General features: G+C 48.3%; 3 protein-coding genes across 10 annotated transcripts; 2 read left to right on the top strand and 1 right to left on the bottom strand.

Moving 5' to 3' along the window:
* Nucleotides 1-383: 383 nt before the first annotated feature.
* On the bottom strand, nucleotides 384-10,262 carry DFFB (DNA fragmentation factor subunit beta). 4 transcript variants are annotated; one of them, XM_082069575.1, is made up of 8 exons: nucleotides 10,117-10,262; nucleotides 9,920-10,046; nucleotides 9,171-9,359; nucleotides 8,431-8,510; nucleotides 8,098-8,265; nucleotides 7,799-7,899; nucleotides 3,468-3,621; nucleotides 384-515 (listed from the first exon to the last, which is right to left on the bottom strand). In XM_082069575.1, exons 1-7 carry the CDS (start codon nucleotides 10,228-10,230, stop codon nucleotides 3,600-3,602), a joined length of 801 nt encoding a protein of 266 aa, XP_081925701.1. In that variant the 5' UTR covers nucleotides 10,231-10,262; the 3' UTR covers nucleotides 384-515; nucleotides 3,468-3,599. The 4 variants fall into 4 exon arrangements, with proteins under 4 accessions (XP_081925701.1, XP_081925698.1, XP_081925700.1 ...); XM_082069572.1 differs by lacking the exons at nucleotides 384-515; nucleotides 3,468-3,621 and adding exons at nucleotides 6,460-6,876; nucleotides 7,090-7,435; XM_082069574.1 differs by lacking the exons at nucleotides 384-515; nucleotides 3,468-3,621; nucleotides 9,171-9,359 and adding exons at nucleotides 6,460-6,876; nucleotides 7,090-7,435.
* On the top strand, nucleotides 3,141-5,741 carry LOC309448222 (UPF0688 protein C1orf174 homolog). The gene is made up of 3 exons (XM_082069576.1): nucleotides 3,141-3,346; nucleotides 3,850-4,347; nucleotides 4,783-5,741. Exons 1-3 carry the CDS (start codon nucleotides 3,191-3,193, stop codon nucleotides 4,891-4,893), a joined length of 765 nt encoding a protein of 254 aa, XP_081925702.1. The 5' UTR covers nucleotides 3,141-3,190; the 3' UTR covers nucleotides 4,894-5,741.
* A 34-nt stretch (nucleotides 10,263-10,296) lies between the features above and the next one.
* On the top strand, nucleotides 10,297-24,658 carry CEP104 (centrosomal protein 104). Of its 5 annotated transcripts, none has more exons than XM_082069730.1 (22): nucleotides 10,297-10,349; nucleotides 11,011-11,175; nucleotides 11,474-11,647; nucleotides 11,949-12,087; nucleotides 12,739-12,804; nucleotides 13,185-13,261; nucleotides 13,426-13,594; nucleotides 13,805-13,963; nucleotides 14,525-14,773; nucleotides 14,913-15,116; nucleotides 15,583-15,750; nucleotides 15,989-16,162; nucleotides 16,632-16,808; nucleotides 17,112-17,318; nucleotides 17,786-17,902; nucleotides 18,103-18,139; nucleotides 18,577-18,658; nucleotides 19,279-19,387; nucleotides 19,691-19,829; nucleotides 20,277-20,344; nucleotides 20,858-20,948; nucleotides 21,566-22,172. In XM_082069730.1, the coding sequence occupies exons 2-22, from the start codon at nucleotides 11,063-11,065 to the stop codon at nucleotides 21,901-21,903; spliced, it is 3,057 nt and encodes a 1,018-aa protein (XP_081925856.1). In that variant the 5' UTR covers nucleotides 10,297-10,349; nucleotides 11,011-11,062; the 3' UTR covers nucleotides 21,904-22,172. The 5 variants fall into 5 exon arrangements, with proteins under 5 accessions (XP_081925856.1, XP_081925859.1, XP_081925858.1 ...); XM_082069733.1 differs by lacking the exon at nucleotides 21,566-22,172 and adding an exon at nucleotides 24,430-24,658 and having other exon boundaries at nucleotides 10,298-10,345; XM_082069732.1 differs by lacking the exon at nucleotides 21,566-22,172 and adding an exon at nucleotides 22,182-24,658 and having other exon boundaries at nucleotides 10,298-10,345.
* Nucleotides 24,659-24,721: the final 63 nt, after the last annotated feature.

The following is a 24,721-nucleotide window of genomic DNA, read 5'->3' as shown; positions in this document are numbered from 1 at the left end:
TAATTTAAGCCAGGAAAAGGTTCCTGCGCGCTGCCGTTCTGCGTTTTAACGGCAGGGCTAAGTTGCCACAGTCCGTGTAATCAGATTCCTGGAGCACGGGTAATGATTTGCTCTCAGTGGGACGCTTTGTGCTGGGAAGGAGCTCCTTGCATTTTGTGAAACCCTTTACAAAATCAGCGCTGCTCAAAGCAATTAAGGTCTTTGCAAGGGCAGGAAACCTTGGGCAAACCGGGTGCCCTGAATGCGTTGCTCGGTGTTTGCAGGGTGCTTTGGGAAGGATTTGCCGTGTAAGCACTACAGACTGTTACAAAAATGGGGTATGTGCACCCAGACACGAATTACAATATCCAACTCCACACGGGTTCTCTCATGTCCATAATTTTTTTTTAATTAATTAATGGATTTCATAGTTTTTATCTTTGTTGCTCTTTCTTGCAAAGCCTATGTACTCTGCTCAGCTGTGTTAATTAATTTCTTCAGATACTGGCTTTCCACATTTGGTTCTTGATAAGATTCTAGAAAGAAATCCAAAATAAGACTCAAAGCGATTTCTCACAAAGTTTCATTATGTATCATACAGTCCCTGTTATCTCTATGTCAGGGCTGTCCACTTCCTGGTGTGAATGCTCCTCAGTAATGAAAATGAAGCTCTAATTCAATTTGAGGGGTGCAAAGGTGCTCCGGGCAGCTGCATCAGAGGGTTACAGACCCTCTTGAATGTTTGGGTTCTAGCTGGGGTACCAACCCATCGGAAATTCGTCCAGGAGACAGAGTTCTGGGAGCCCAAACTCAGCAGTTCAGTATTGACTGTCGTTACCTGAGCTGGAACGACAACAGCACTTAACGGGGGAGAACAACAACTAAAAAGTTGCGACTTCAAGACCGTAGTGCGGATTCGCGCTCTGGTGCGCGGCGGGCAGGATGGTGCTCAGCGGCCTGGGAGGGAGCGAAGGTCCCTGTGCCCGTCACTGGGCAGCGGATCCTCCTCCTGCTTCCGCCCAGATGCTGCTAATGAGGCAGAATTTCAGCCACCTGAACTAAAAATAACTTTCCCATAGCAGGAAGAGAGCAGCCAGTGCTCCTGCTGGCTGCCTGCTCGCTTTGATAGACCTCTCGTTCAGCACTTAACAGCCAGTCTGTTTACAGGCAACAGTTTTTTTTGGCTGCTGTCCCTAGCATGTCACTAATGTTTAGCCAAATGAACTGGGAGGATTATAACAGACAGGGACACTGGTGCAAGTGACAGGCGCAGAGACAAGTGCTGCAAGAAGCTCATTTACACATCGAGTTTCACAGCCCCAGCCTCCCTTCCTGCTCAATAAGCTCCTCAGCTGCTGCTCTGTACCGGCAGCCAGCTTGCAGAAAAAGGAGGCAGATCACAAATTCTGCTGTTTGTTTTTTCCTGCCTGCTTAGACAACGGATTCTAATAAAAAACACTTTTTAATAGTGTTGAAAATAAGTCGTCTTTTATATGGCAACGTGAATTTAGTGTCGATAGTCTGGGCTGCTCTGACTGTCTTTAAGGGCTGTTTGTGGTCCCTGCGCAGCGTTTCCAGCCGCTCGGGAGCTGCTGCGGGACGTGGGTGGTCGGGGGGATCCGCATCCTCACCTGCACCCCGGGTGTTCTGCCCCGCACACGGCTCAGTTCTCAGAGAGACGGCGGCCGGACGTCAGAAAATGCAGCAACATCTGGGGGTGCGAAATTGCCACCATTTGCCCGCAAAGTGCTGTGGTTATAGGGGGCAGAGCGGTGGCCGGGACACAAGAGCTTCGTGAGGGAGCCCTGGCATGCAAGAAACATACAGTGAGAAGTATTTATTGAAATTGTCTAAATTATCTTTTTCTTACTATTCGCAGCCCATTGAGGAAACTAAAGCAACCACCGAGTTTTCCAGCTGCAGAAACGCTGCTCTTCAGCCAGTCCTGGTCCTCTTCTGTTTATGAGACACTAAAAGTTTTCACTGCCCAATAAAAACAACCATTTGTATTCGGTGGCCGCAAGCAACAGCGCTGTGAGAGAGCGGAGCAAGTCGGAGCTTTTGGAGGAGAATATGAATGATTGCAGCCAAGGAACAAAGCTCAGAGGAGCCCTGAGCACCACAGGAATCGCAGAGCGATGTCTCACACGTCTCTGAACCGCCGCGGCTTACGGGGACCCTTTCTGCTTTTGAGCAAAAGTGTCGTACTTGAATGTTCCCATAGGTACATTCTTGCCACTTACTTCTGCAATTTAAATTGTTCCTCATGTTTTTTAAGCTGAGGATGAACGGACAAGCATTTTATCAGCTAAGTTGGATTGAGGAGCACAGGTAATATCCTCAAACCACAGAGACTCGCGCTACGGCTCTGCACTGAGCCGGAACATTAAAGGCTGCTATAAAAAACAAGCTCCTGTGCCCTCAGCCGGACAGAATTATAAAAATCCCCACAGCGTGCTCAAAGCACTGAATTAACAGAAGGGCGAGCTGCAGTTCAATGTGACGGATGGAGCCCCCGGGCGCCGCTGCGGACGCTGCCGGCCCGGCCAGCGCCTCCTCCTCCCCCAGCCAAATCACCAGAGATAATTACATACTTAAATCTAGGTGTCGGGCTGCTTTGCTACACAGAAATTCATCTGCTAGCGTCAGAGTCCTTGAAGTTAAAGAGGGATTTGAGTTACTGACATAATTTGTTCCCCGAGGACTGTGGGAGCGAACTGAGAGGCACATCTGAATAATAACTCCCTGGCCACACATCTTCTAACGGGGCGCGCGTCGCTCCTCAAGGAAGACACAACGGGAAGCGAGAGATCTGAAATGTTTATGACCCATACAGCAATCAGGCAGAATTTGTTTTTTTCCCCAAAGGCAGCAGCCCGGCAGGGAGATCTGGAGGCGAGCCCCTCTACTTTTGCTTTGTTGAAGCTTATTTTAACGTAACGCTGCCTGCGGGCCCTCAGTCGAGCTCTGTGGGATGGGCAGAGTGGGGACGGGCCTTCACCTGGCCTGGCCCTCCGGGGTCGCTGCCCGGCCGGTTCCCGGGCCCGGTCCCGGTGAGGCCCGGCGGGGTCGCTGCCCGGCCGGTTCGCGGTGCCAGGCCCGGCGGGGTCGCTGCCCGGCCGGTTCGCGGTGCCAGGCCCGGTGAGGCCCGGCTGCCCCGGGGCGAGCGGCTCCACAAGATGGCGAGCGCGGGCTGCCGGGCCGGCCCAAGATGGCGGCGGGCGGCGGCGGGGAGCGCGGCCGCTCGGAGCCCCGGCGGGTTCCCGGGCGCCATGGGGAGGCGGCTCTGGAGAGCGGGTGCCCGCACACCGCCGCTCAGCCCGCGGGGGACGCGCCGCCGCCCGCCTGCGGCCGCCGGCCGAGCTCGGTAGGAGCGCGGGGGAAAGGGCGGCGGGGGGGGGGGGGCAGCTTGTGGTTAACAGCTGCAAACTGAGCATCGCCATGAGGGAATTACCGCGAGAATTTCGTAAATTCTTCGCCTTTCCTACCTTCCCGCCACTTTGTTAGGCGCCTGTGTGCAGAAATACAGCGCGGGGCGCGTTTGTGCGCTGCAGGGCCAGGGTTGGGGTCTGTTCCTGTTTAAATCGTGCCGGAACGGGGTGATGGTTCCTTCTGCTCCATTAATTGCCATCTACAGCACCCCTAAGAAAATGTGAAAATGGTGATTAGCCACGTTTATGCTTTGAGATGGATGTGGTTTTGTGTAAGCTGTCTGCGTCTCTTTGCATCTTTTCATGTGCACTTTCTACTCTTTATTTTTCTCAGCGATGCGGTTTGGATGAGGTTCCCCTGGCTCGATGGAGCCCCTCGCTTCCACATCCAGCCTTGCAGCTAAAACATACAGTGGTGTTATTTTTATTTTTCTAACAGTGTTCGTCACGCGAAGTGTCTGACAGACGACCCCCTAAGAGGCTAAAGTGTGAAAAAAATAGTCTAGTAAATTCAGAACTAGAAGGGCTTGCATGTGGAAGTGAAAACCTTGCTGCACTGGGGGAAACACCTCGAACACCTGACGGGGATCAACGCTCAGAAGATCCAGGAGAGCACAATGTAGTTCAACAGGGAAGAGGTGAAAGCGTTCCAGAGGCGAAGGGAGGCAAGCAGGAGGAGGAAGGCGATGTGTCTGTGGAGCCACACGCGGTGAAACGCAGCAGCACCGCGTCAGGAATGGACGGCGATGGCGACGCGCGCGGTCCCGCGGGCAGCGAGGAGGAGGACGGCGGCTGCAGCGCGCGCTCCGACGGCTCCGGCTCCGACGCCGATGTCCCGGGGGAGCCCGCGCAGCCGGACAACAGCGCGTTCCTGGATGAGGACAGCAACCAGCCCCTGCCGGTGCACCGCTTCTTCGGGGATGGCGAGTTCCTCAAGGTGGGATGATGGCTGCTCGCTCCGCACATTCAGTTCTGTTCCGCTTCAGTCTTGCATCTTCCAGCAGAAGTAGGTTAGCCTCAAAATTGTAGGCCAGTGTTGGTAGACATCTGGACTCATATCCCTGTCCCCTAGATAGAACTGCTTGCCTCAGAGATGATATTAATTGCCAAGGCAAGTTAGTTTCAGATGTAAAATCTTTCTTGTTTAGATTTTATTGATCCAGTCCATAAGATAGGTATTTTTACTCAGTGTTATTCTGTTGAAATAGATTTTCCCCGGTCACTGGTTCTTAATTGTGTTTACCGTCATTCTTGGGAATGGAGGCGTGTTGGTGCCTCACGTATCGATGTGGAAATGTGCGGACGTGGAGAGGTGGGAGTTCTGCCATTTGCCACAACAGCCTTTCCTCAACCATTCTCTCTGTTTTTAAAGGATCTGCCAGCAGCTGCCCTCCCAAGAACAAGGATGAGCAGGCGAGAATTCAGAAAGCTGCATTTCATTGCAAAGGAAGACGAGGAGGAGGAGGAAGAGGATGTTGTCTAACAACAAACTGTAAATAAATGAAACCTTTTTTCTTTGCAAGCACATAATGACGGTTGGCTGTGTCACTAACATAAGGTGTCAGCGTTTGCCTTTTCTTGAGAGGAAAACTGGTAGAGTCTGTTTCTCTGGAGTCGGCAGATACAGAATTCTCCCACCATTAGCTGGGGCAGATATTTACTGAATTTTCAGTTATTTGGAGAAAAATTGTAGTTTATCATTTTACCACTAATATTTAGGAACAACCCCAGGGCGTGTCACGCTGTCAGTGTGAGTTCAGCAGTGTTCATCTCTGCAAGTCCAGGACGGTTTTATTGCGCATCAGTTCTCTGAACAACCCCCGTGACACCAGCGCAGCCCTGGGCGCCGCCTTTGGAACAGCTGCGTAATGCAGCCTGTGCGGTATTTTCTGTTCACTTCTAAGGGGTGTGAATAGGAATTTCATAAACAAATACGCAGGTGGTGATAAAGGAGGAAGGAAAGCTGTCGGCGTTGGCCTGGGGAGATGGACGGGTATCGATACCTGGGGATGTGGGTCAGTCCACCAAGCTGGTTATTCTGGCTGGCGCTTATAGAAAATGCTGAGCAGCCTCAGGTGACTTCAGGAACTGTTAACTCACCCAGTGTTTATGATAATACTTCTTTGAAAGTGTGATTATGCAATAAGCTTCCAGATCTTTATTGTTATAAATAGTTTTTTCTATGTTTCTAAAAATATAGAGAAAATGTTATCAGCAGATGGTTTAAATAAATATTAATTTCTACAGCTATAGGCTGTTAAACATTCAGAAGTTGTAAGCCAAACGAATTGTATATGCATGACATGTTAATACATTCGCATTTCCACTCCAGCTGATGCATTGTTTCTGTCAACGATATTTCTTGGCTCCTTTTCACTCTAATCTCGTAACACAGAAAAATCTGATTTTTTAATAGCATATTCATGGTTTTCAGCACATCTCCATCTTGAGGCAGCTCTCCCAGCTTTCCTTCAATGCCATATTTGCTACTGTCTCTTTCTAGCAAATACGTCTTTGCACACACACATTCCTTGTGGTTTCAGCACTGTGTAAGATGGTGATTTTGGGTTGGTATGGGTGTGCCAGGCAGACCACGCTGTGTTTGTCATCACAACCTTCGTGGTGGTGCCTTCCCCAGCGCCCAAACAGCCCGGTTTCCACCTCGGTGACGGTGACGCAATCTGGAGGGATCAGTCCAGTGCTCTGCTATTAGAAATCTCGTTTTGTATTGAAATGTCTGGCACGGGGATTTGGTTTGGTTAAAGTACATCAATACTCTGTGTGGTAAAGCTCGCGTGTTTCCAAGCCGCGGTAGGTTGGGCTGGCCCAGCAGCGCTGCGGCACCGCGGTTCTGTGCGGGGTGGAACGAGGGCAGCGCCGTGGGGCACGACCGAGCTCTTCCCACAGCCCAGTTACTGCACCGCAGCCCGCAGCTCGCTCTCCCTTCATTAACACGTTTCCCTGCGCTCAGTCTGGCCTGTATCGGCCACACCGTATTGCACCCGGTGAACCGCTCCTGCCCCGCTGCCTCCACATACACACACAGAAAGATGGTGGTAATGTTTTTATTAAAAAAAAAAAAAATCACATCATTTACACTGATGGTCACTAAAAGTTCAGTTTCTATCAGCTGATATTTAAAAAAAAAAATCAAGTAAAAACTGATCTGTTTGCATTTTGTTACCTGAGGTAGAAGTGTTTTGCAGAGCAATATTCTCTAAAGCACCAAGTGAACATGATCATTATACAGTACCTTGGCTTGTATTTCCTAAGCAAACTCAAGCTAAAGAGGCAGAAACTCTTTGGAAGGAGAGGGAAAGCAGCGGGGAAGCCGGCAGAGAGCAGAGGCGGTGAGAGCAAAGGCGTGCCGTGGCCTGGCCTCCCTGCGGGAGACGCGCACCTAACGCAGCACCGAGAAACAGGAACCCGCAAGTCCCCTCGCATTAGATTTTAAGAAATGTTTTGTCTGAGTTTCATTTCTCTGTACTGTGAGATTTGGACCTACATTCGTCACGGCAAGAAAGAGCTCATAGGGCGTAATGGGTGGCTGCGGCCTCATCTCTCTGCGCTGGCTCCAGCTGTGTTTGACGGCGCTCCGCAGTGCCGTCGGCTGCAGTCAGCGAGAGCGCGGGACAGCAGAACTGGGAGCCACGTGAACGCACGCTTTGTGAGGCTGCACTTGAATTACTTAGCAAGTCTCTTTTGCCAGGGACTCCTAAATCAGTTTTGTTTAACAAACTAGAGCTATTTAAGAATCATACCATATGACGTTAGTTTTAAAAAAGCAGAAGTCACTTCAGAGAGAGCACTACAAAATCTTGTGGTTTTGCTTCCTTTCTCTGTAAATTTTAGTTTTGTCACAGCTGAGATTATGATTGGTTTTCTTATGGCAAGCAATATGTACAAGTTTTAAATTCTCCACGGTAAACAGCAGCTGGTAGAAGTACTCCCAGTTCACCTCCCTTCCCGCTCGTGTTTTGACAGCTTCTGCCAGTTCTGGGATGACAGCACGTTTCTTCTCTATTCTTCAGTACACAAAAGAGAAAACAATATTGCCATCAAAAGGCTTTTTCGTAATAATCAAGTCTCTATCTTCCTTTTAGGCAGAATTTGAATCCTTCCACCATAACTAGGTTTAGGAGGAAATCAGTTTAGCATATTCTGTTTGCTTCACAAATGCACAATGCCTGAAAATGGGTCTGAGGGGTTTTGTCAGAGAGGAGTCTCCACAAAGGATTAACGCAAGGAGGAGTGTGCCTCCGCACCAAGAAAACCCGAACAGAGGCAGAGCAGGAATGAGGGACAACACTGAGATCTGTCTTCAGGACGCCTCGCCTGCCTAAGAGGAGCACGGAACAGGTAGGTCTGGATTAATACTTGATACATACACGTGATCGAGATTCCAGGTGCTGAAGAGGATTCTGCTTTCCCTGTTGCTGTAGGGGTTGATGGAATGCTTGCACGGGCAGTCGGCGCTGTCGAAAGGCCCCTGTAAAACACGACGGCTGCAGTGAGGGTGGAACACTCGTCAGCAGCGCAGCCCTTCTGCTGGCGCTACCGCGGGCAGCTGTGACACTGCCGCCCTGCCAGACCCGACCCCGCGTCACAATCGGCCCAGTAACCGCCTCCCTGCCCCGTGCTGTCACCAGTCCCGCGGCTGCCCTGCCCCACGGCCCCCGGCGCTGACCTGGCAGCAGAACCAGCCCTCTGCCGTGCACAGCCGCACCGCCGCCTCCCTCCTGTCAAAGTAGCACCCGTTGTACTTCGCAGACTTCAGCTTGTCTGACATCAGGTCCATTATCCCTTTATATGCGTCTCTTGCTGTAGGATCAACATGTGAAATAAAACTGCTAACCTGGGAGGGAGGGAGAACAACCCAAATCATTCCTTAGTGCCTATAGCAGCCTGAGGCTCTTTTCTACAACCAACATTGCCCTGTAAAAGCATTTTTTATATATGTGGGCATAGAATTATTTTCACTAGAAGCTTGAAAATAAGTTACTTCAACAGAAACTTTTACCTCTTTCATGTAGCCTCGTATTCTGCTTTCGCAACTGTATCGCAGGTAGCTCGATTTGTTCTTAAAACGAGACTGGAGACCTAAAGGCAGTTAGATTGCGTTTTAACTTCTTTGCACAAGCTCAGCATGCACAGATTATTTTTCTTTCTCCCTTCTGTTTTACTGGTTCAACACTACCCTGCTCTTAGCACTTCAAAGGATGATGCAGAGCATCTGCTTTGAGAGCAGCAGCTGGTATTAGAGCTGTTAAATGTTTCTCATTAATGTGCATACACAGAACACCAAGAGATTGTGAAAACAAAACCAAATTGTTCAGGAGGAACTGAAACGATGACTTAGGAATGGGGGGCGGAACTTGCAAAGAGAGTATCAAGAAAATGTAACGATTAGCTGGCTGATGCATGTAAATTATCAATATATGATTAGCAAACTGTTAAAAGATTGTAAATGCAGGCCTATGTTAATGGAGAAAAATGTATTCTGGAGCAAGCTTGGATACCACAATAGGGAACACTGCTTTTGTTACCATTTTCTGATAGTAAATACACATCTATTCAAAAGAAACTTACAATTGCCTGCTACTGTGATAACTTATCCCTGACCAGGTACCAAATCACACCAGCCAGAAGGACTCGAGATTTTTAAACTACTTTTCTCTAAGAACAGTCAAATTGGCAGAAGCGACTCTTCAGAGCAGAGACCCGCTGCCCCTCAACAGCTCCCGGGGCGACAGCCGGTACCTTCGAACCACTGCTCGTCGTCCCCCTTGTCCTCAGCCAGGATGTTTTCGCTCAGGTTGTGGATGAGATCGGCCAGCAGCCTCTGCCTGCCGGGGGCCCGCTCTCCGGAGAGCAGCGCCCGCGCCGCCGCCACCACGGCCTCCTGCTGCCCCGAGAGCGCGGCCAGCAGCCCCGCGATGTCGCTGGCACCTGCGGCGGTGGGGGACAGCGGGTGGGGGGACACGGCTGTGCCCAGGCCCTGCCCACCTGGTTTGGTTTCAGAAGCTCCACAGATCCCCAGCCCAGCCCAGTCACCAGAGCAGATCACACAGGATCCCAGGGGGTTGGAATGTCTCAGAGCAGGAGACTCCACACCCGCTCTGGGCAGCCTGGGCCAGGCTCCGGCACCTCCCAGCAAACAAGTTTCTGCTCATGTTCCCATGGAGCCTCCTGTGCTTCAGTCTGTGCCCGCTGCCCCTCACCCTGGCGCTGGGCACCACTGAACCATCTGGTCCATGCTCTGACACCCACCCTGAGCTATTGATCCCATTGATCACATCCCTCTCAGCCTCTCCAGCTCAACAGCCCCAGCTCTCTCCGTCTCTCCTCATCGGAAAGATGCTCCAGACCGCTCCGCATCTTCTCAGCCACCACCGCATTCCCTCCGCTAGTTCCTTGTCCTTCTCCAACCGGGGAGCCCAGCCCAGCCCAGCCCAGCCCTTCAGACGGGGCTCCCCAGGGTCCCTTTCCCGCTCCCCCCGCGCACTCACAGCCCCGCCAGGTCTCTCCGGGGCCCAGCAGCACCAGCTCGGTGTTGGGCGGCAAGGCGCGGAAGTAGCTCTCGCTCAGCTCCGTCCCGTCCTCGTAGAGGCAGAGCCGGCTGCCTGCCAAGGGAAGCTGCCCCCGGGGCGGGTGAGGGCCGGGCGGGCCCCCCCCAGCGGCCCCGCGCCCCGGGCCCGGCGCGCACCTGCAGCAGCCGGCAGCCCTTCCGCAGGAGCGCGCGCAGGCTCCCGGCTGCCACCCCGAACCTCCGCGGGCTGCCGCGGCCGCGCAGGCGGAACGGGCGCAGCGGCTCCGCCATGGCCGCGCTCCCGGGCCGCTCCGCCGCGCATGCGCCCGGGGCGGCTGGGGCGGCCGCGCATGCGCAGGGGCGGGCCCGGCGTTGCCATGAGAGCGGGCGGTGCGGCCGCGCTGAGGCAAGTGAGTCGGGGGCCGGGCCCGGCCGCTCCCCCCGCGGCTTCCCCCGCTCCTCCTTTCCCTTCCTCTCCCCTTCTCTCCCCTCCGGCCGGGCGAGCCTCCCCCAGGCCCCGCCAGCCCGGTGCCGTGCGCTAGGCCGCCCGCAGGGAGGCCCTGTCCGCGGCCCGGCCGTCACCCCTCCGGGGCCTGCGGGCCTCGGCCTGTGGCTGAGGGGAGAGGCGTAAATTAATGGCACAACATCAGTGCGGGGTGGGGAGCGGCGGCCTGGGGCCTTTGTTCTTGTCCTGCCCGGCCGTGCCCCTGCGCTGCCGGCCCCGTGGGCAGCCCGGCTGGGAGCGCTGGCCCGAATGGCTGCTCTGCTGCTTTATCAGCGGGTTTTCCCTTGGTCCGAGTGCACAGGTTGCTCCTGTGCGTGTTTTGGCACTCAAATAGTTTCAAGTTCCATCTCATGTTAACAGGTTGAATTGAGTTCATTAGCAAGCTGCTGCACAAGTTAGCCAAACCTGTGTTTCGCTAACTACTGGTAAAATGCTCAGCATAAGAATATGGTGCCAAGATTAATTAAAGAAAATTCAGATTTGTAGCCATCAGGTAGTGACCTGGTGGGCCGCAGGATTTAATTCTTTGGCTGTAGTGTCTCAGTGTTCTTTCATTGTCTTTCCAGGGATTGGCTTAAGCTTGAAACATCAGGGCTTTGACTCGCTGGCCTCTGCAGGATGCCACACAAGATCGGATTTATAGTTGTGAGTTCATCGGGACACGAAGATGGGTTCAGCGCCAAAGAGCTGATGGTTCACGCACCGACAGTGAACGGGTGGCGATCGCCCAGGTACCGCGAGCAGGGGAGTGGGTGTAGTTCTAAAGCACTGAGTGGGTTTAAGTGGGAGATGTACCTTGCATGTTCTGAGTAGTTCACAGCATCCCAGACCAAGCTGATTACAATCCCCAAAACGTTACTTTAATCCCATGGATTAAATAAAGTCACAATTTTTTCTGCTCTACTGTTTGGCTTCTTTTTACAATATCTATAATGCTGAGTTAGACTATAGTAACTTTGGAAAGTTTTGTAAATGTTATTAAGCTGGAAGCATCTTTCAAAAGATGATTCAGAAATGGTGTGTTTTCAGACTCTGTCAGTATCCACAGGAGATTGTCCTGCAGTTGGTGGAGAGATGTCGAATACGAAAACTGCAGTTGCTTGCTCACCAGTACATGATTTCAAGCAAAATCGAGTTCTACATCAGTGAAAGCTTGCCTGCATACTTTGCTCCTTATCAGTCAGAGAGGTTCCACAGACTAGGGTAAGTCAAAAAGCTCCAAATGTTTTACTACCTTAACCAGAAAGGCCTCAGGAGCAAACGATATTCATTATTCCTTGCATGCAACATTGATACGCGGTGCTGCAAGCAGTAAAGCGAGTCTGTACTTGCTTAGATCTGTAACAAAGCTGAAGATGCGGGTGTAAGAGTCGTGATGCAGCTGATCAGCCTTGACAGGTGACAGCACAGACTGTTGTCGTTATGAGGGAGTTTTAAACCTTATCACAGTACAGCTGTGTCTTTGTACATCTCCCCTGCTTACTTGTTCCATTTTTCTTCTCAGTTATGTCCCTCTCTCGGACAATGAAAAGACTGATTTCAAAGCACGGGAGTTAAAATCTGTGTATATGGATGCAGTTGGCCAGTACCTGAAGCTGATTTTCCATAAAAATTATGTCAATAAATACAACTTATATGGTCAGGTAAGTTAAGAGTCTTTACTTGGTGAGCTAGATGAAGTTTCCGTGGTACAGAACAGGCATAGAAATCTGCTCCCTTATTGCAGAAGCTAAAAACATTGGTTGAAAGCTTCTGTTTTTTTTTTTTTTTTGTTTTCTTTTAAAAGAGAAAATACTAATAAGAGGTTATGAGTGGCTTAGAACCATGACCAATGTGTGCAGCTTCCCCAGAGCAAACAAGCCCAGCACGCGTTCCGTTGCTGCCTTTCACCCTGAGTGCTGGGCCGCGTGGCAGGCTCGGTGCTGCAGACAGCGCTCCCTCTGAGAGCAGCTCTGCGGCCACGCAGAGCCACCCGCTCCTGGCGTGGAGCGGAGGTGTTCTGCAGCCAGCCCGCTGCAGAGCAAGCAGATACCCGCCCCAGCTCTGCAGAGACTCTTTGTGCTTCAGACCAGAAAAGGGAACGGCTGATGACTCTACGATGTGGTCTGTAGATACAGTAATAAATCTTTAATGAAGCATGAAGTACATTTAGCACTTAGTGCTTTCCTTTGCTTCCATACCACCCTGGAGACCACAGCTCCTATTTTCTTGTTCCAGTTTTTTGTTTCAGTTTTCATAAGATATGGCAAATGTAATGACCTTATGCATTTACATTTTCTTTAAATCTATCCCAGGTTGCCCTAGTAGCTATAAATATTATTGGAGATCCAGCAGACTACAGTAATGACAGCGATAATACTGTAAGTGTGAAGCATTCCTGTCTTTTTACTGTTGCTGCGCGTGTTCGGTTCCGGGGTTCCTGGGGTACTGGAATGCATCTCCTGCTACTTTTGTGCTGTAGCAGAACTGCCATTATTGATTTTTTAATTTTTTTTTTTAATGTTATCTCCAAGAAAGCTCTCAGAAATTGAGTCTCATTTGTGGATACAAAAACTAAACCATAATCAATTGGGATGTTTGCATTTTCAGCCTCTTTGAATTCTCTTGTTACAATATTTCTGTTTGGTGACATATTGAAAGTTGTGTACCTTGTGTTGACCGGGGAAAGTCAGAATTTCTGTCCTGAATGCACACTTGATGTTGAGGGATGTGCGTAAAGATATTTTTTCCCCTTATAAAGCCTTCCAGAGAGAAGCTGATAGACCACTACCTGGGAATTAAATCAGATGATCCTGCCTTAGATGGAACGTACCTTGGGTAAGGATGTTCTTTTGCATATACCCTGGCAAAATGTCTGCTTGGTCTAAAGTAGTTCTCAGTCTGCATACCTTGTTAGTTCCCTGCTAGTGAAAAGAGGAGACATATAGCCTGGTCTATTTTGGATTAGCTGAAAGCTTATCTTATTCATTTTATGTCTTCAGGAAACCTGACTCCATTTCACCTCTGGATGATTTGGCTTTTGACATGTACCAGGACCCAGAAGTGGCTCAGATAATCCGCCGGCTGGATGAGAAGAAGCGCGAAGCCGTCCATCACGAGCGCTACGACTACGCCAAGAAACTCAAACAGGCTATCGCGGACTTGCAAAAGGTATTGTTGAGAGACAGGTTGTCTCTTGAGCCGAGCAGTGTTCCAGCAGGCACCCTCGCCTTTATGTGGAGTCAGAGTGAGTTCCAGTCTGGTTTCAAAACAGTGATTTTAAAATCAGATCGCTTGGTTTAATAACTTGGTTGGAAATACCGAGACATATATGTATGTACAGAAATGTGACTCTAGGCTGCTTGTTGTACCATCTTCTAGGTAGGAGAACGACTTGGCCGGTATGAGGTGGAGAAGCGCTACGCCGTAGAGAAGGAGGATTATGATCTTGCTAAAAAGAAGAAGCAGCAGATGGAATCGTACCGCCTGAGGGTGTATCGGCAGCTGGAGCTGCACGGCCTGCTGGACGCAGAGCTCACGGTGCGTGCTGTTATTCCTCATTCAGGAGGCTTTGGCATGTGGCTGTTGTAAATAGAAATGGCCGAGCAACCAAAATAAGTTCAGGGAGTAAGAGTTGTTACACGGGTATTTATAACAATAACATACGGGTTTTAAGTTTTCTCCTTGGGTTGTGGATTTCCCAGACCAGAGACTTGCACGTGGCATTTTATGAACGTGCTCAGTTCTCCATAAATTACGTTACATTAAACTGTTAGGGTATCAAGCAAGTGACATTAGAATCCTGAATGTTTTGCGCAATTTCAGGGCTGGTATCATGCAGAATTAATGTGATAAAATACAGTTTTACATTTTTCTCAGAATGGGAAGCTTTATAATCTCTCCACACACACATCCACACAGAATGAATTTCTGATTGTTTCATCAAGCTGCATCCAGTGGGAATGATGACACATCTTGGAGTTAGGCCTGATATTTACTTGAAAGCAGCAGAGTCTTGTTGACTGACAGAGCTGCCGCTGTATGAACAGGGATTTTAGTGCATTGTTCGCCTTGCCTTACGAATCTCCTTCCCTTCCTCAGATTCAGAAAACGTCTGAATTGCCTTTGGAGTCTACGATTTCTACTATCAGTCCGCAGCGCACAAAAGCTACAACTTCCCCTCCTTGTGAGCACCCAGAACTGCAGACGGGAGAGCCGTGGAGAGCAGAGCTTTTGCTGGAGGAGAAGTCGGCAGATCTCGCCTCTGCTGAGCCCATCGTGCCCCACGGGTCCCCTGCTCCTCCCGTGACCCATCCCGCAACTTCCGAGGAAGCGTTTCTCAGAGGAAATGTGAGCGGTGTTCCTTGGTTAATAGTAAAGCGAAGCTGCTTTGAAAGGGGAAAAATGCATCACAGTGTGTTCAGGTAGTGATGAACCAACTTCGTATCTAAGTCAGTTCTGGAATAGCAGATTTTCTCTTCTGTGTTAGGTTGAGTTTTTACCTTATGATGAGAGACCCCTTCCAGCTGCCTGCAAACAGCCCGAGGCGGCGATGGCGTACCCAGAGGCACAGGCGACTGAGGGGGGTGTCAGTGGCACCCCGAGGGGCGGCATCGCCGGGGAGCCCGAGCCGCTGTCGGAGAAGGCGCTGAGGGAGGCCAGCCCCGCCGTGGAGGTGTTCGGAGAAGCTCTGGTAAGGAACGGCAAGACAAACGCACAGTGCGTTGTGATCTGTGATGAGCTGATCTGATACGTTCTCCGTCAACAAAGACCTACTGATATGATTTTTAAATGTCACGTAAAAATCCGAGATTAAAATTTGACCTTGGGCATATGGGTGCCTCTTTTCAATCTTTACATGTTGTCATAGCTTTTATAATTGGTCACTTGATGAGCTATTAAGCGGATAGTGTCTGGCAGACTGCGTTAGGGTACGGACCCTATCAGAGGAAGAGAAACCACTGCTGTGTCTGAGCCTGACCTGTTAGTCCATTTCACTCATCATGTTTCAAATATATGTGCAGAAACACCTCTTTTAATAAAAGCCACATTCCTGTGGAAAACACCTGGGGATTTCATGCCCGAGTTCACATGTTCTTCTGAGGATGTTTCTGTATATAAATGTTGAATTAATATTGTAATACTTGTTCTGTGTTCAGGTTTCAGGAGCATATTCCAAAACTTGGTCATACCGAGAAGACGCCTTACTGGCCGTATACAAGAAGCTGATGGAGATGTCAGTAAACACTCCAAAGGAGGATTTAAAGAACATGCTGAGGGCTGCCATCTTCCTTGTGAGGAGAGCCATCAAAGACATCGTGTCTTCAGTAAGTTAGATATGTTTGATAAGAAATGCACTAGTGAGGAACTTTCACCTAAGCACTAGTAACAGGTTTTCTGGAAGAGAGGTGTCTGAAGTGGCTTCCATTGAGAGCTTCGCTGAGAGATTCTAGATTCCTGTTGCAGCTCTTTTTCAGAACTACAGAAAAGACTTTACAGTATTGGATGAAAACAGGGATCTGTGTGGTATTTTTGTTCAGTGTTTCCTTTTTCTTTTTAACTTAGGTTTTTCAAGCTTCCTTGAAACTTTTGAAGATGATCATCAGCCAATATATACCAAAACATAAACTAGGAAGACTAGAAACTTCTTATTGTGTGGAAAAAACACTTCCAAATTTGCTCTCTAGAACAGGGGACTCTTCATCCCGTCTTCGCCTTTTGGCTTCTACCTTTATTCAGGTGGGTGTTTTTCTTCAAATGAGGGTTTGATTTGCGTTAGGAATGTCACTGAGCTCACAGGTGGGTAATGTCTAATCAGACTTGACTTCAAGTCCAGAGTTTGCTGCTGTAGGGGTTGATGCCCTATAGGGAAGGTGAAGTGGTAGCACCTGCTCAGTGTCTTTGGGGTGTTTTTTTACCTGTGTATTGTCACCTTTGTTGTGGGGGACAGTGTGGGGAGATGGCAGCTGCTGTAACTCTTACGTTCTTATCTTCTTTTGCTTGAGACATAACTAAAATTGTAACAGGGTTATTAAAGCCTTTGCAAGCAGCTTCTGGCTGCTGTAGTAACAAGTAAGCAGCTGCTTCTTCTGGAAGGCTTATTCCAGTTTACTTGTTATAAGTGCCTGAGAATAACTCTCCTTAGCAAAGGCCATTCCTTTTCCTCACTTAGCGTTCCCGTGGACACACTGCCTCTCTGTGTTTGTAGGAAATGGCTCTGAGCAGCGAAGTTAAACCTCTTCAGATTGTTCCAGTTCATCTGGTCCAACCGTTGAAGCCAAACTCCCCAGCACACCTGGCAATGAGTCGAGTGGAATTAGTGGAAAGTCTCTTGAAAGACATGGGAACTGAGAACTCTGGGTTTACCGTCAGCAGCGTCATGAAGGTAGGAGCTTGAGTTTGCAGCACGTGAAGTGATTTCTGTTGTTGTTTTATTAGGGTTTGTCTGGTTTGGAGTGCTTGGTGAGTTACTAAAGAGAGCTGGAGCCTCTTGGAGGTGACAACACATGACCATGTGAGACAGCAATATGCCAGTACAGAAGAATCACTGGGTCAAAAAGTGTTTGCATAAACTTGTCTGTATGAAGATTTGTCCCAATGCAGTGGAGTAATTGTCTTAGACTAATGAACAAGTCCCTAAAAAACATGTGGGAAAGGAGAAGCGTAACTTTTTTGTTATGATTTTCAGTTTGCAACGGGAGCTTTGGAACACCGAGTCTGTGAAGTTCGTGTTGCAGCGTTGCGGATTATCTTCGCCATGTACAGGATGCACAGGGCTGCTATACTGGAATATCTTCCCCCAGATGATGCGAGCATTCGCAAGAGTGTTCTCTATAAGTCACTCTTTGATGGATTTGCTAAAATAGACGGTAAACTTTCTGAAGCTGAAATTAGGGTACGTAATAAGACTGTAGAACACACGTAGCTGCTTTAAATGTGGTGTTGAACTGGGCAGGGTACTGATCTCCTAGCTGTGTTAGACACAGAACGACACACGTAGCAGGGTAGCTGAAGGTGTGTTGTTAACAACCTTTAGTGTAAAAAGCTGGTGCTCAGTTCATTCTCTGTACTGTGTGAATAAAGCCTACAAAGACTACAGAGGTAGTGCTGCTGAAATAACACGCAATTGGTTTGGAAAATACACACACACCATTTCATGCTGGAAAGGGCAGGCACAGAGGAAGTGTGTGGAGGGCAGAGGAGCTGGGGAGGGAGCTGCTCCTGCAGCAGCCCAGGCCTTTGGCCACACGGGCTGTTTCCCGTGCTGCACTGACCGTTTGCTCCATGCTGCTGTGTTTTGCAATCTCTTCTATATGACAGACGGTCCAAAAACTTCCCTAATTGAAAGAGTGTTTCTGACAGGCACAGAGAAAGGCGGCAACAGAAGAGGCAGAGAAACAGAAGAAGGAAGAAATAAGAGTTCTGCAGGGTCAGCTGGCAGCTCTCAAGGAGATACAAGCAGAAGTGCAAGCTGGAAAGGTTAGGGGGTTTGAATTTTAGTTTTTTAAGCCTTTTTTTCCTCAGGTATCACAGGCTTAGATCACTAACGCTGCTGTTGTCTCATTAGAAACTAAAAAGTAAAAATTCCTAAGTATAAAATTTGGACTCTTTCTTATAAGAGCTTTGTCTATCATATGGTGGATTTGAGAGTGTTTGACTTAAATTTCTTCATTCCATAGGAGAAAGAATCTGATTTTCAGAAGCCGAAGCATCAAGGTAGGTAGTTTCAAATAGTATTAGGAGATGCAGAGATATTTCAAGATGCCTTTGAATCGCTCTAGATGCCTAATGGATTATTGAATTCTCTTAGTTAAAAACGTGCCAGAGTACTTTGGATTGGCTGAGTCAAACCGGTTAATTTATGACAAGAAAAGAGCATGGCGCGGCTTGAAGCTGCTTTAGATCTCTCCCCAACGTGAGGCAGATCATCTGTTATGTGTAAATATGATCCCCAGGCTATTTTGCTGCTGTAGATCACTGCAGCAGTAGCTTCCCGGCTGCCTACAGGAGTGTTGTCTGTCAGTGCAGCTTCACCACCACGCAATGCTTTACTTCTGTCGGGGTGTTGCCGCTGAGATCCGCTGAAGCAGTGTTGCTAGGGATGCAGAAAAACCCAACATGGGATCTTGGTTTGAATAGTTGTCTTTGTACAGGTTACCAGCTGAACGAAAGCCCAGCGCCCGCAGCAGCAGAGAGCCCAGATGATCATCCCTCTGTTGCAAATTACTTGGATAAGTAAGTTAGATAAGCAGCTTCTGATCACCTTAAGCACTTAGTGTAACCTGCAGGCTAATAATGATAATAGTACTGCTCCAGTAGATCAAAGCCAATACCTTCAACATTTAAACAATTAAACAGAAAGTCTCTTCTAACAAATTTGGAATGGTCACCGGGCCATCCTAGATGCTGATTTTTAAAGTTCTTGGATAGCGTGACCTTGAACTTGTTTTCTGAGTAGTTGCTTGCGGGGTATGAAATTGCCACAGTTTGATGTTCAGCTGCCGGTTTAACTAAGCCAAGGGTATGTTGTAGCTTTCACGTGTGGTGTGGAATAAGGACACAGAAACAACATTTGGAAATTCTGGGGCTGTGAAAGCCAATTCCAGGGAGCCGTTCTCAGTGCTCTTCTGGAATTGTGACAAATTGTGACAAATTGTGACAAATGCTTTTTAGGTGTATTTACCATAAATGGTATAGTAGTATCTGTTCATGCCCTGTCTGAAGGGCAGCACTACATAGGGAAAATCAGCTGTACCAAAATGTGAGCTGTTTTTCAGGACAGTTTATAATGAAGGGAACGGGGTTCACCTCTTTCAGCCTGTGACGTTACTGATGTTTGTATTTTTTTTCCCTAGCTTATGTATTTTTTGTGGTGAAAGGGACGAATCCTTCACAGAGGAGGGGTTGGATCTGCACTACTGGAAGCACTGTCCCATGCTAACCAGATGTGAGCACTGCAAACAGGTTGGGCATGAACTTTCTAGAGCTGCTGCAAGACATTCACTGTTGTTATTCTGGTTTTAAGGTGCCACAAGATATTTAGTGCTAAGGCAGATGAATTCTGAACAGAACCGTGTGATCTCGGGTAGTGCTTTTGGAGAAGAGCAGCATTATGTTATAGCAGCAGTGTTAACTGGACTAAAATTTCATTTACCTTTTGTCATTTTGGAAAGTGAGACTTGTAAAGCTCACGTAAGCAGTTTTTTGAGTACTGCCCTTCTTTATGGGATGCGATACAAATCTTGGGCGCCTCTCGCTCCATTGCAGGTGGTGGAAATTGCGAGCCTGACGGAGCACTTGTTGACCGACTGTGACAGAAAGGACAGCTTTGGGAAGTGTCACCGGTGCTCCGAGGCCCTTCCGAAAGATGAGTTGCCCAAACATCTGAAGAGCAAGACTTGCAATCGTGAGTACTTTCCAACAGGAAGGCTGAGCTGCAAGAGTCAGTCAGACTTTCAAATGCTGTGTCTTTTTGGCAAGTCAGACTGCTGCTATTGAGGTACTGACTGTGGATTTAGGAATCTAAGTGACTCCTCCAGAGGGAACACTTGTGGAATAAATGCCTGAGTTTCCCAGTGCTTGAAATGCTTCATTTCTGTGAATGCACATGGGGAGGACAAGGGAGGAGAGCAGAGTCTGTACCACATCCTTGCGGGTCAAGCCCCACCACTCCTTTTGCTCTTGTTTTGCTGTGGATGGTTAAACACAGGGCTTCTTTGGGAGCAGTCGATGATAATCGGGTAGGAGCTGGATTAGCCATGGGGTAGTTTCATGTTCTTTGTTGCGCAAGTTCTGTTGTATTTGAAATTAGCCTGTCTTTGCCATTCTTACACTATTTTTGGAATTATTTCAGCTGCCAAACCAGAAGACGTGGCGAACCATTGCCCGCTGTGCCACGACAACTTCCCCCCGGGAGAGGAGGTACAGTGCCCGCTCGGATGGTGTCTGGGTGAAGAGCTGCTCGTGTTTTCTATAATAGCAGCTCCTACCCCTGGTTGCTGGGTGTTTTAACTATTCTCATAACCATGTAGTTGTGCCCACCCTGTTTCAGTTAAAAATATGTATAGATGAAAAGATTTTCCATGTTTTTTCCTGATTTTAACTCAGTTTTTAATTAAGAACATTTTAAAGCCACAATGAAGGTCACTCACTTTCAACTTCTGGCATCTGGATGGTGGGTTGTTGGTTTTTTTAGTGTGATATGACTTTTAAGTTATATTAAAAAATTGGTACATTAATTTCTGTTCCACTCAGTAAGTCGTAAGGTGTTCAAGCTTTTATGAGTGAGCAGATTAAAGTGCTATTGCTATAAAATCTGTCTGCAACTCTCGTTTCCCCATGCTTTGAAAAGTCTGTGTGCGCACACAGTGACTAGATACAAGATCAGCTAATTTTGCTGGGTTTGTTAGATAACTTCTTTTTAATTGACTGCAGGCCTGGAAGTTTCACCTCATGAGCAACGATGGCTGTAAACTGAATCAACGGAGGTTGTTCGCAATGAATAAAACACTTCTGGTGCAGCCGGGTAAGATACAATTTTGTGATAATGATGATTGTGTTTTTTACCGTATCACCTTTACTGAAGTATTTCAGCCTGGAAAGCAAGCTGGCTCTTCATTGCTTGTTCAACTTGCGTTTTGCGTTTGTTTAACCTACTGAGATTTCTCTGGTACAGACTACAGTAGATTTAGGGAGCAAATCCTTGAAATCATTCAATAATAATAATAATAATTTCCAAACTCGGGCATTAGCTCGGTTGGCTTTGGAAACTGGCGTATTTGAGAGTTTGATCAGCTCAGTCTTGTTTCTGCACAGTAGTGTGGCCGTGAGGAACAATCGGTGGTGATACCAAACAGTTAACGTTCTGGAAAGCTCCTGAATGCTGACACAGGGAAGCGAGAGCCTGATTTAGCTTTTAATGTCCAATCAGAGGATGCTAATCTGATCCTAATTACAAGATGAATTGAATAGTTAGTGCTGTGTACTGCTCTTCCTTTTCAGCTCAGACCCAGGAGCTAGGCAGAATTTATGATTGTGCAGCTCCTTCATCAGCAAAGATAAATTGATGCTGATGTCAGGTGTTTTTTTAACAGTCATCTTTATTTATGAAGCACATGCAAAATCCTTTTATTTCCTGAACAGAGAAGTTAAACAAACAAGCTATTTTCACTGCCTGCAGCACCAAAGCTCTTTCAGCCAGTCGCATGCAAAACCTCTCCTCCTCCAGACTGCAGAGTTCTGCGTCCGCCGCGTGCGCAGGTCCTGCTCGAGTTCACCTCCTCTCTCTGGTATTCGCTTTGCTCACTTCTGCGTTTCACAACAATCCCAAGTTCCTGGAAAGAATTGTGGAGTTGTCTCTTTCGGCTCTTGTCAGTGAATGTGGTCCAACTCGGCAGTTTCCAGTCTTGAACTGGACCTACAGTCGTGTCTGTCTGTCTCTATCCTCGTCATTACTGCTTGCTAATGTGAACACTGGATAATTTCCTGCTGCTTAGAATTCAGAAACACAGTCAGAAGGAACTGAAATGCTGCAGGCTAAAGCTAAAGCTCCAGAGCTTCCTGGAGACAGAAGGGGAACCCGCCGGTTCGGTCCCCCCGCTCCTGGCACGGGCTGCGCCTCAGGCTGGGCGCCGGCCAGCTTTCGGGCACTAGCATCGCTCAGTCAGGCTTCAGATATCTCCAGAATCAAACTAGGAGATAAAATTCCAGACTGGGCCTAGATGTGCTTGCAATAACTATCTGTATTTTCTCTTCACAGGCAAACTAGGTGGCCTGTATTTCAGGAAGCCAGGTCCTTCAGGAGCAAAAGCTCGACCTCCCTCTATAGGAAGCAAGATCCCAACCCCAGTAGGGGGCCCAAATAAAAACACTGGCAAAACATACTCAAAGCGATGACAGGACAAGTATTTTCTCCTTTGTCTTAATAACTGGGCATATAGTTATTATTAGTTATTTAAAGCACGTGCGCTACTCCCATCCTGTTTGTCGTTTGACTCCCCAGGGCTGTTCCCCAGCCTGGAGCAGCTCTTCCTAGTGCAGTAGCGTTGGCGTTACTGGCTGCGCAGCGCTGTGGTTTCTCCTAGACACACTGACGTTAGAAATGCGCATGAGCTGTGGCACAGCCCGCGCTGCCCCGCGCGGCGCCAGGAGCTCCTGCGTTGGCCTTCGGCTGGTTCCTCGGGTTTGAGGTCCGGTAAGGGACTTCCTGGAGGCGCAAACACCGCAGGCATTTGTGGTTTGGCTTTATCGGGGGGAAGAGCAAGAAACCTACTATGCAGAAATTGTACTAGACATGCAGGACAGAGCTGAAAGGCATTTGTTCTTTTGATCTAAGCATGGCACTTGTTTGCAGTTATATATTTTGAAAGCTTGGGCAGCAATACCTGTATTAGCTGACTCTACTACTTGATCACTTCAATGTAATAATTGCAGAATATATCGCTAGTAGTTTTCTGCCAAAATTGACTTTATAACATGCTGAAAGTAATAGTCCAAATGATTGTTCTTTGTCTTACCATCAGTCACGTGTGGTAGACAAATAGGTTGCAAGTTAGACTGTGTGTGCTGGCTGGGTGTACTGCATCGCATCAGCGCATTTACAGAGAATTCATCCCAATTAGACTGCATGCCATTGAAAATACGGATATGCAAGGAGCAAACCAGGCGCGGTGCGTTCACACGGGTTCCTTCGGTGTGATGGTGATGTTGGTACCTCAGCAAGGCCATCACTCATCGGCTCCGATGTGCAGCCGGTGAGGTGAACGATGTGTGCACGGATAGAAGGAGATACCTGTCAGGCTGTAGGAAACGTGCATCTGGGGTATCTGAAGGACTTGTTTGATCCTGCGTGGATAAACGCTGGAACCAATCAACGGGTAAACAATTCCATCCAGCAAAATCCTTCCTCGCAACTCTGCTAAAAGAAAAAAGGTTTTGCTGTGGAAGCCTTTGCAAATATGTCAGGTTTGGAGTTTTAAATACAGTGGAGCAGCACCCAGAGCGCTGCTCAACGCCGAGAATTAGCACCAAAGACAACAGCGAAGGGGCTGGTTGGACGCTGCGTGGGAGGAACACGGAGCAGCTGCCGCGCCGTGCACTAAGTGCCTTATTGGTCCACTTGACAAGAGAATGAAGCTGAACTGTGAGAGTCCCACTGGTGTGTAATGAGAGTGTGTATCGATGGAGCTACTGTAAAAATTCATGTTATGCTTTAAAATCTCACAGTTAATTCTGAAATATATCCCCAAGAAATAGCCCCTAAAGGAAAGAAAAAAACCAACCTTAGTGGGGCACGGAGTGATCACGGTGACGGGAGAAGTTTTGGAGGTTGGGTTTTTTGGTTGGTTTTTTGTTGTTGTTTTGTTTAGTTTTGTTTTTTCTACCACAAAGTGAATTTGCGGTATTGTTTTGTATATGCAGCACTGATTTTGTAAAATGCGGTTTTGATAGTTTGCGTGCAGCCTGTCCACAAGCGTTTGAATTTTACAGGTACATCAGTGCGCTTGTATTTTCAAAGTCTTTATATAAACTGTTTCTTGAACTCTTCCAAATATATATATATTAATGATTATATATATACGCTAGGACTATCTTAACAAATACATATGTATTTTTATTTCTACTTCAGTGACACAGGTTCCTATTTGAGCAGAACAGCCATTGGTTCCGCTGGGCACAGCAGAACCGCCAGGGTCGCTTCCCAAGGCTGCTTTCGCTGGGCTGCTTCCTTTCGTTAATAAACAACCTGTGTTTTCTGCAGTGGCAAAATACACACTGGTGTGAAAAACACCGTGGAGTTCGTTCCTGTGCAAAATATTCCAGAGCAAAACTGTTGCCCAGGGGCAGGTCTGGCTCGCACAAGTTCTCAGGAAACTTCAGTCAGCGATGCCGGGACGTGGTGTTGAAGGAGGAACGGACCGTCGGCCCTGCCGCGTGGGCTTCTTTCTGTCTGATCTCTTTTTCCGTCCTGGGCCTGGATGCCAACCACGCTGTTTTCATCCATCCAGCCTGCAGAGCCGAGCGGGAGCAGCCGGGAACTCAGCTAACGTGACCGCCTGGAGTTCGCTACCCCAGGAGAGCAATTATGTAATTATGCCGTCCCTAAGTACTGGATAAGCAGATAAGGTATTTAAAGCCTAGAGCTTTTATCGCTATCATTTCAAGAGAAAAGAGTCGCTTGGGTTGAGCATCTAAGTTATTTTTATTGCACTTATTTAATAAATCTGTTTAGCAAGTTCAGGCGGTACCTGTGCGTTCTGGAGCTGCTGCGACAGCCGTGGGTCGCGCTGGGGGAGCGTG

This window comes from Streptopelia decaocto, assembly GCF_964273445.1.
Source record: "Streptopelia decaocto genome assembly, chromosome: 20".
NCBI classification, from domain to species: Eukaryota; Metazoa; Chordata; class Aves; order Columbiformes; family Columbidae; genus Streptopelia; species Streptopelia decaocto.
This window is presented reverse-complemented; position numbering and strand designations above follow the sequence as displayed.

Excerpts from the sequence above, each read along its gene's own strand:
- LOC309448222 (XM_082069576.1), top strand. The coding sequence starts at position 3,191 with ATGGCGGCGGGCGGCGGCGGGGAGCGCGGCCGCTCGGAGCCCCGGCGG. Across the intron at positions 3,347-3,849 it reads GCGGCCGCCGGCCGAGCTCG|TGTTCGTCACGCGAAGTGTC; the intron begins GTAGGAGCGCGG and ends TTTTTCTAACAG. Across the intron at positions 4,348-4,782 it reads GGGATGGCGAGTTCCTCAAG|GATCTGCCAGCAGCTGCCCT; the intron begins GTGGGATGATGG and ends CTGTTTTTAAAG.
- DFFB (XM_082069572.1), bottom strand. The coding sequence starts at position 10,230 with ATGGCGGAGCCGCTGCGCCCGTTCCGCCTGCGCGGCCGCGGCAGCCCG. Across the intron at positions 10,047-10,116 it reads AGGGCTGCCGGCTGCTGCAG|CTTCCCTTGGCAGGCAGCCG; the intron begins GTGCGCGCCGGG and ends CCCCGGGGGCAG. Across the intron at positions 7,436-7,798 it reads ACCTGGAATCTCGATCACGT|AATAGAGAAGAAACGTGCTG; the intron begins GTATGTATCAAG and ends TGTGTACTGAAG.
- CEP104 (XM_082069730.1), top strand. The coding sequence starts at position 11,063 with ATGCCACACAAGATCGGATTTATAGTTGTGAGTTCATCGGGACACGAA. Across the intron at positions 12,805-13,184 it reads GTAATGACAGCGATAATACT|CCTTCCAGAGAGAAGCTGAT; the intron begins GTAAGTGTGAAG and ends CCCCTTATAAAG. Across the intron at positions 13,964-14,524 it reads TGCTGGACGCAGAGCTCACG|ATTCAGAAAACGTCTGAATT; the intron begins GTGCGTGCTGTT and ends TCCCTTCCTCAG.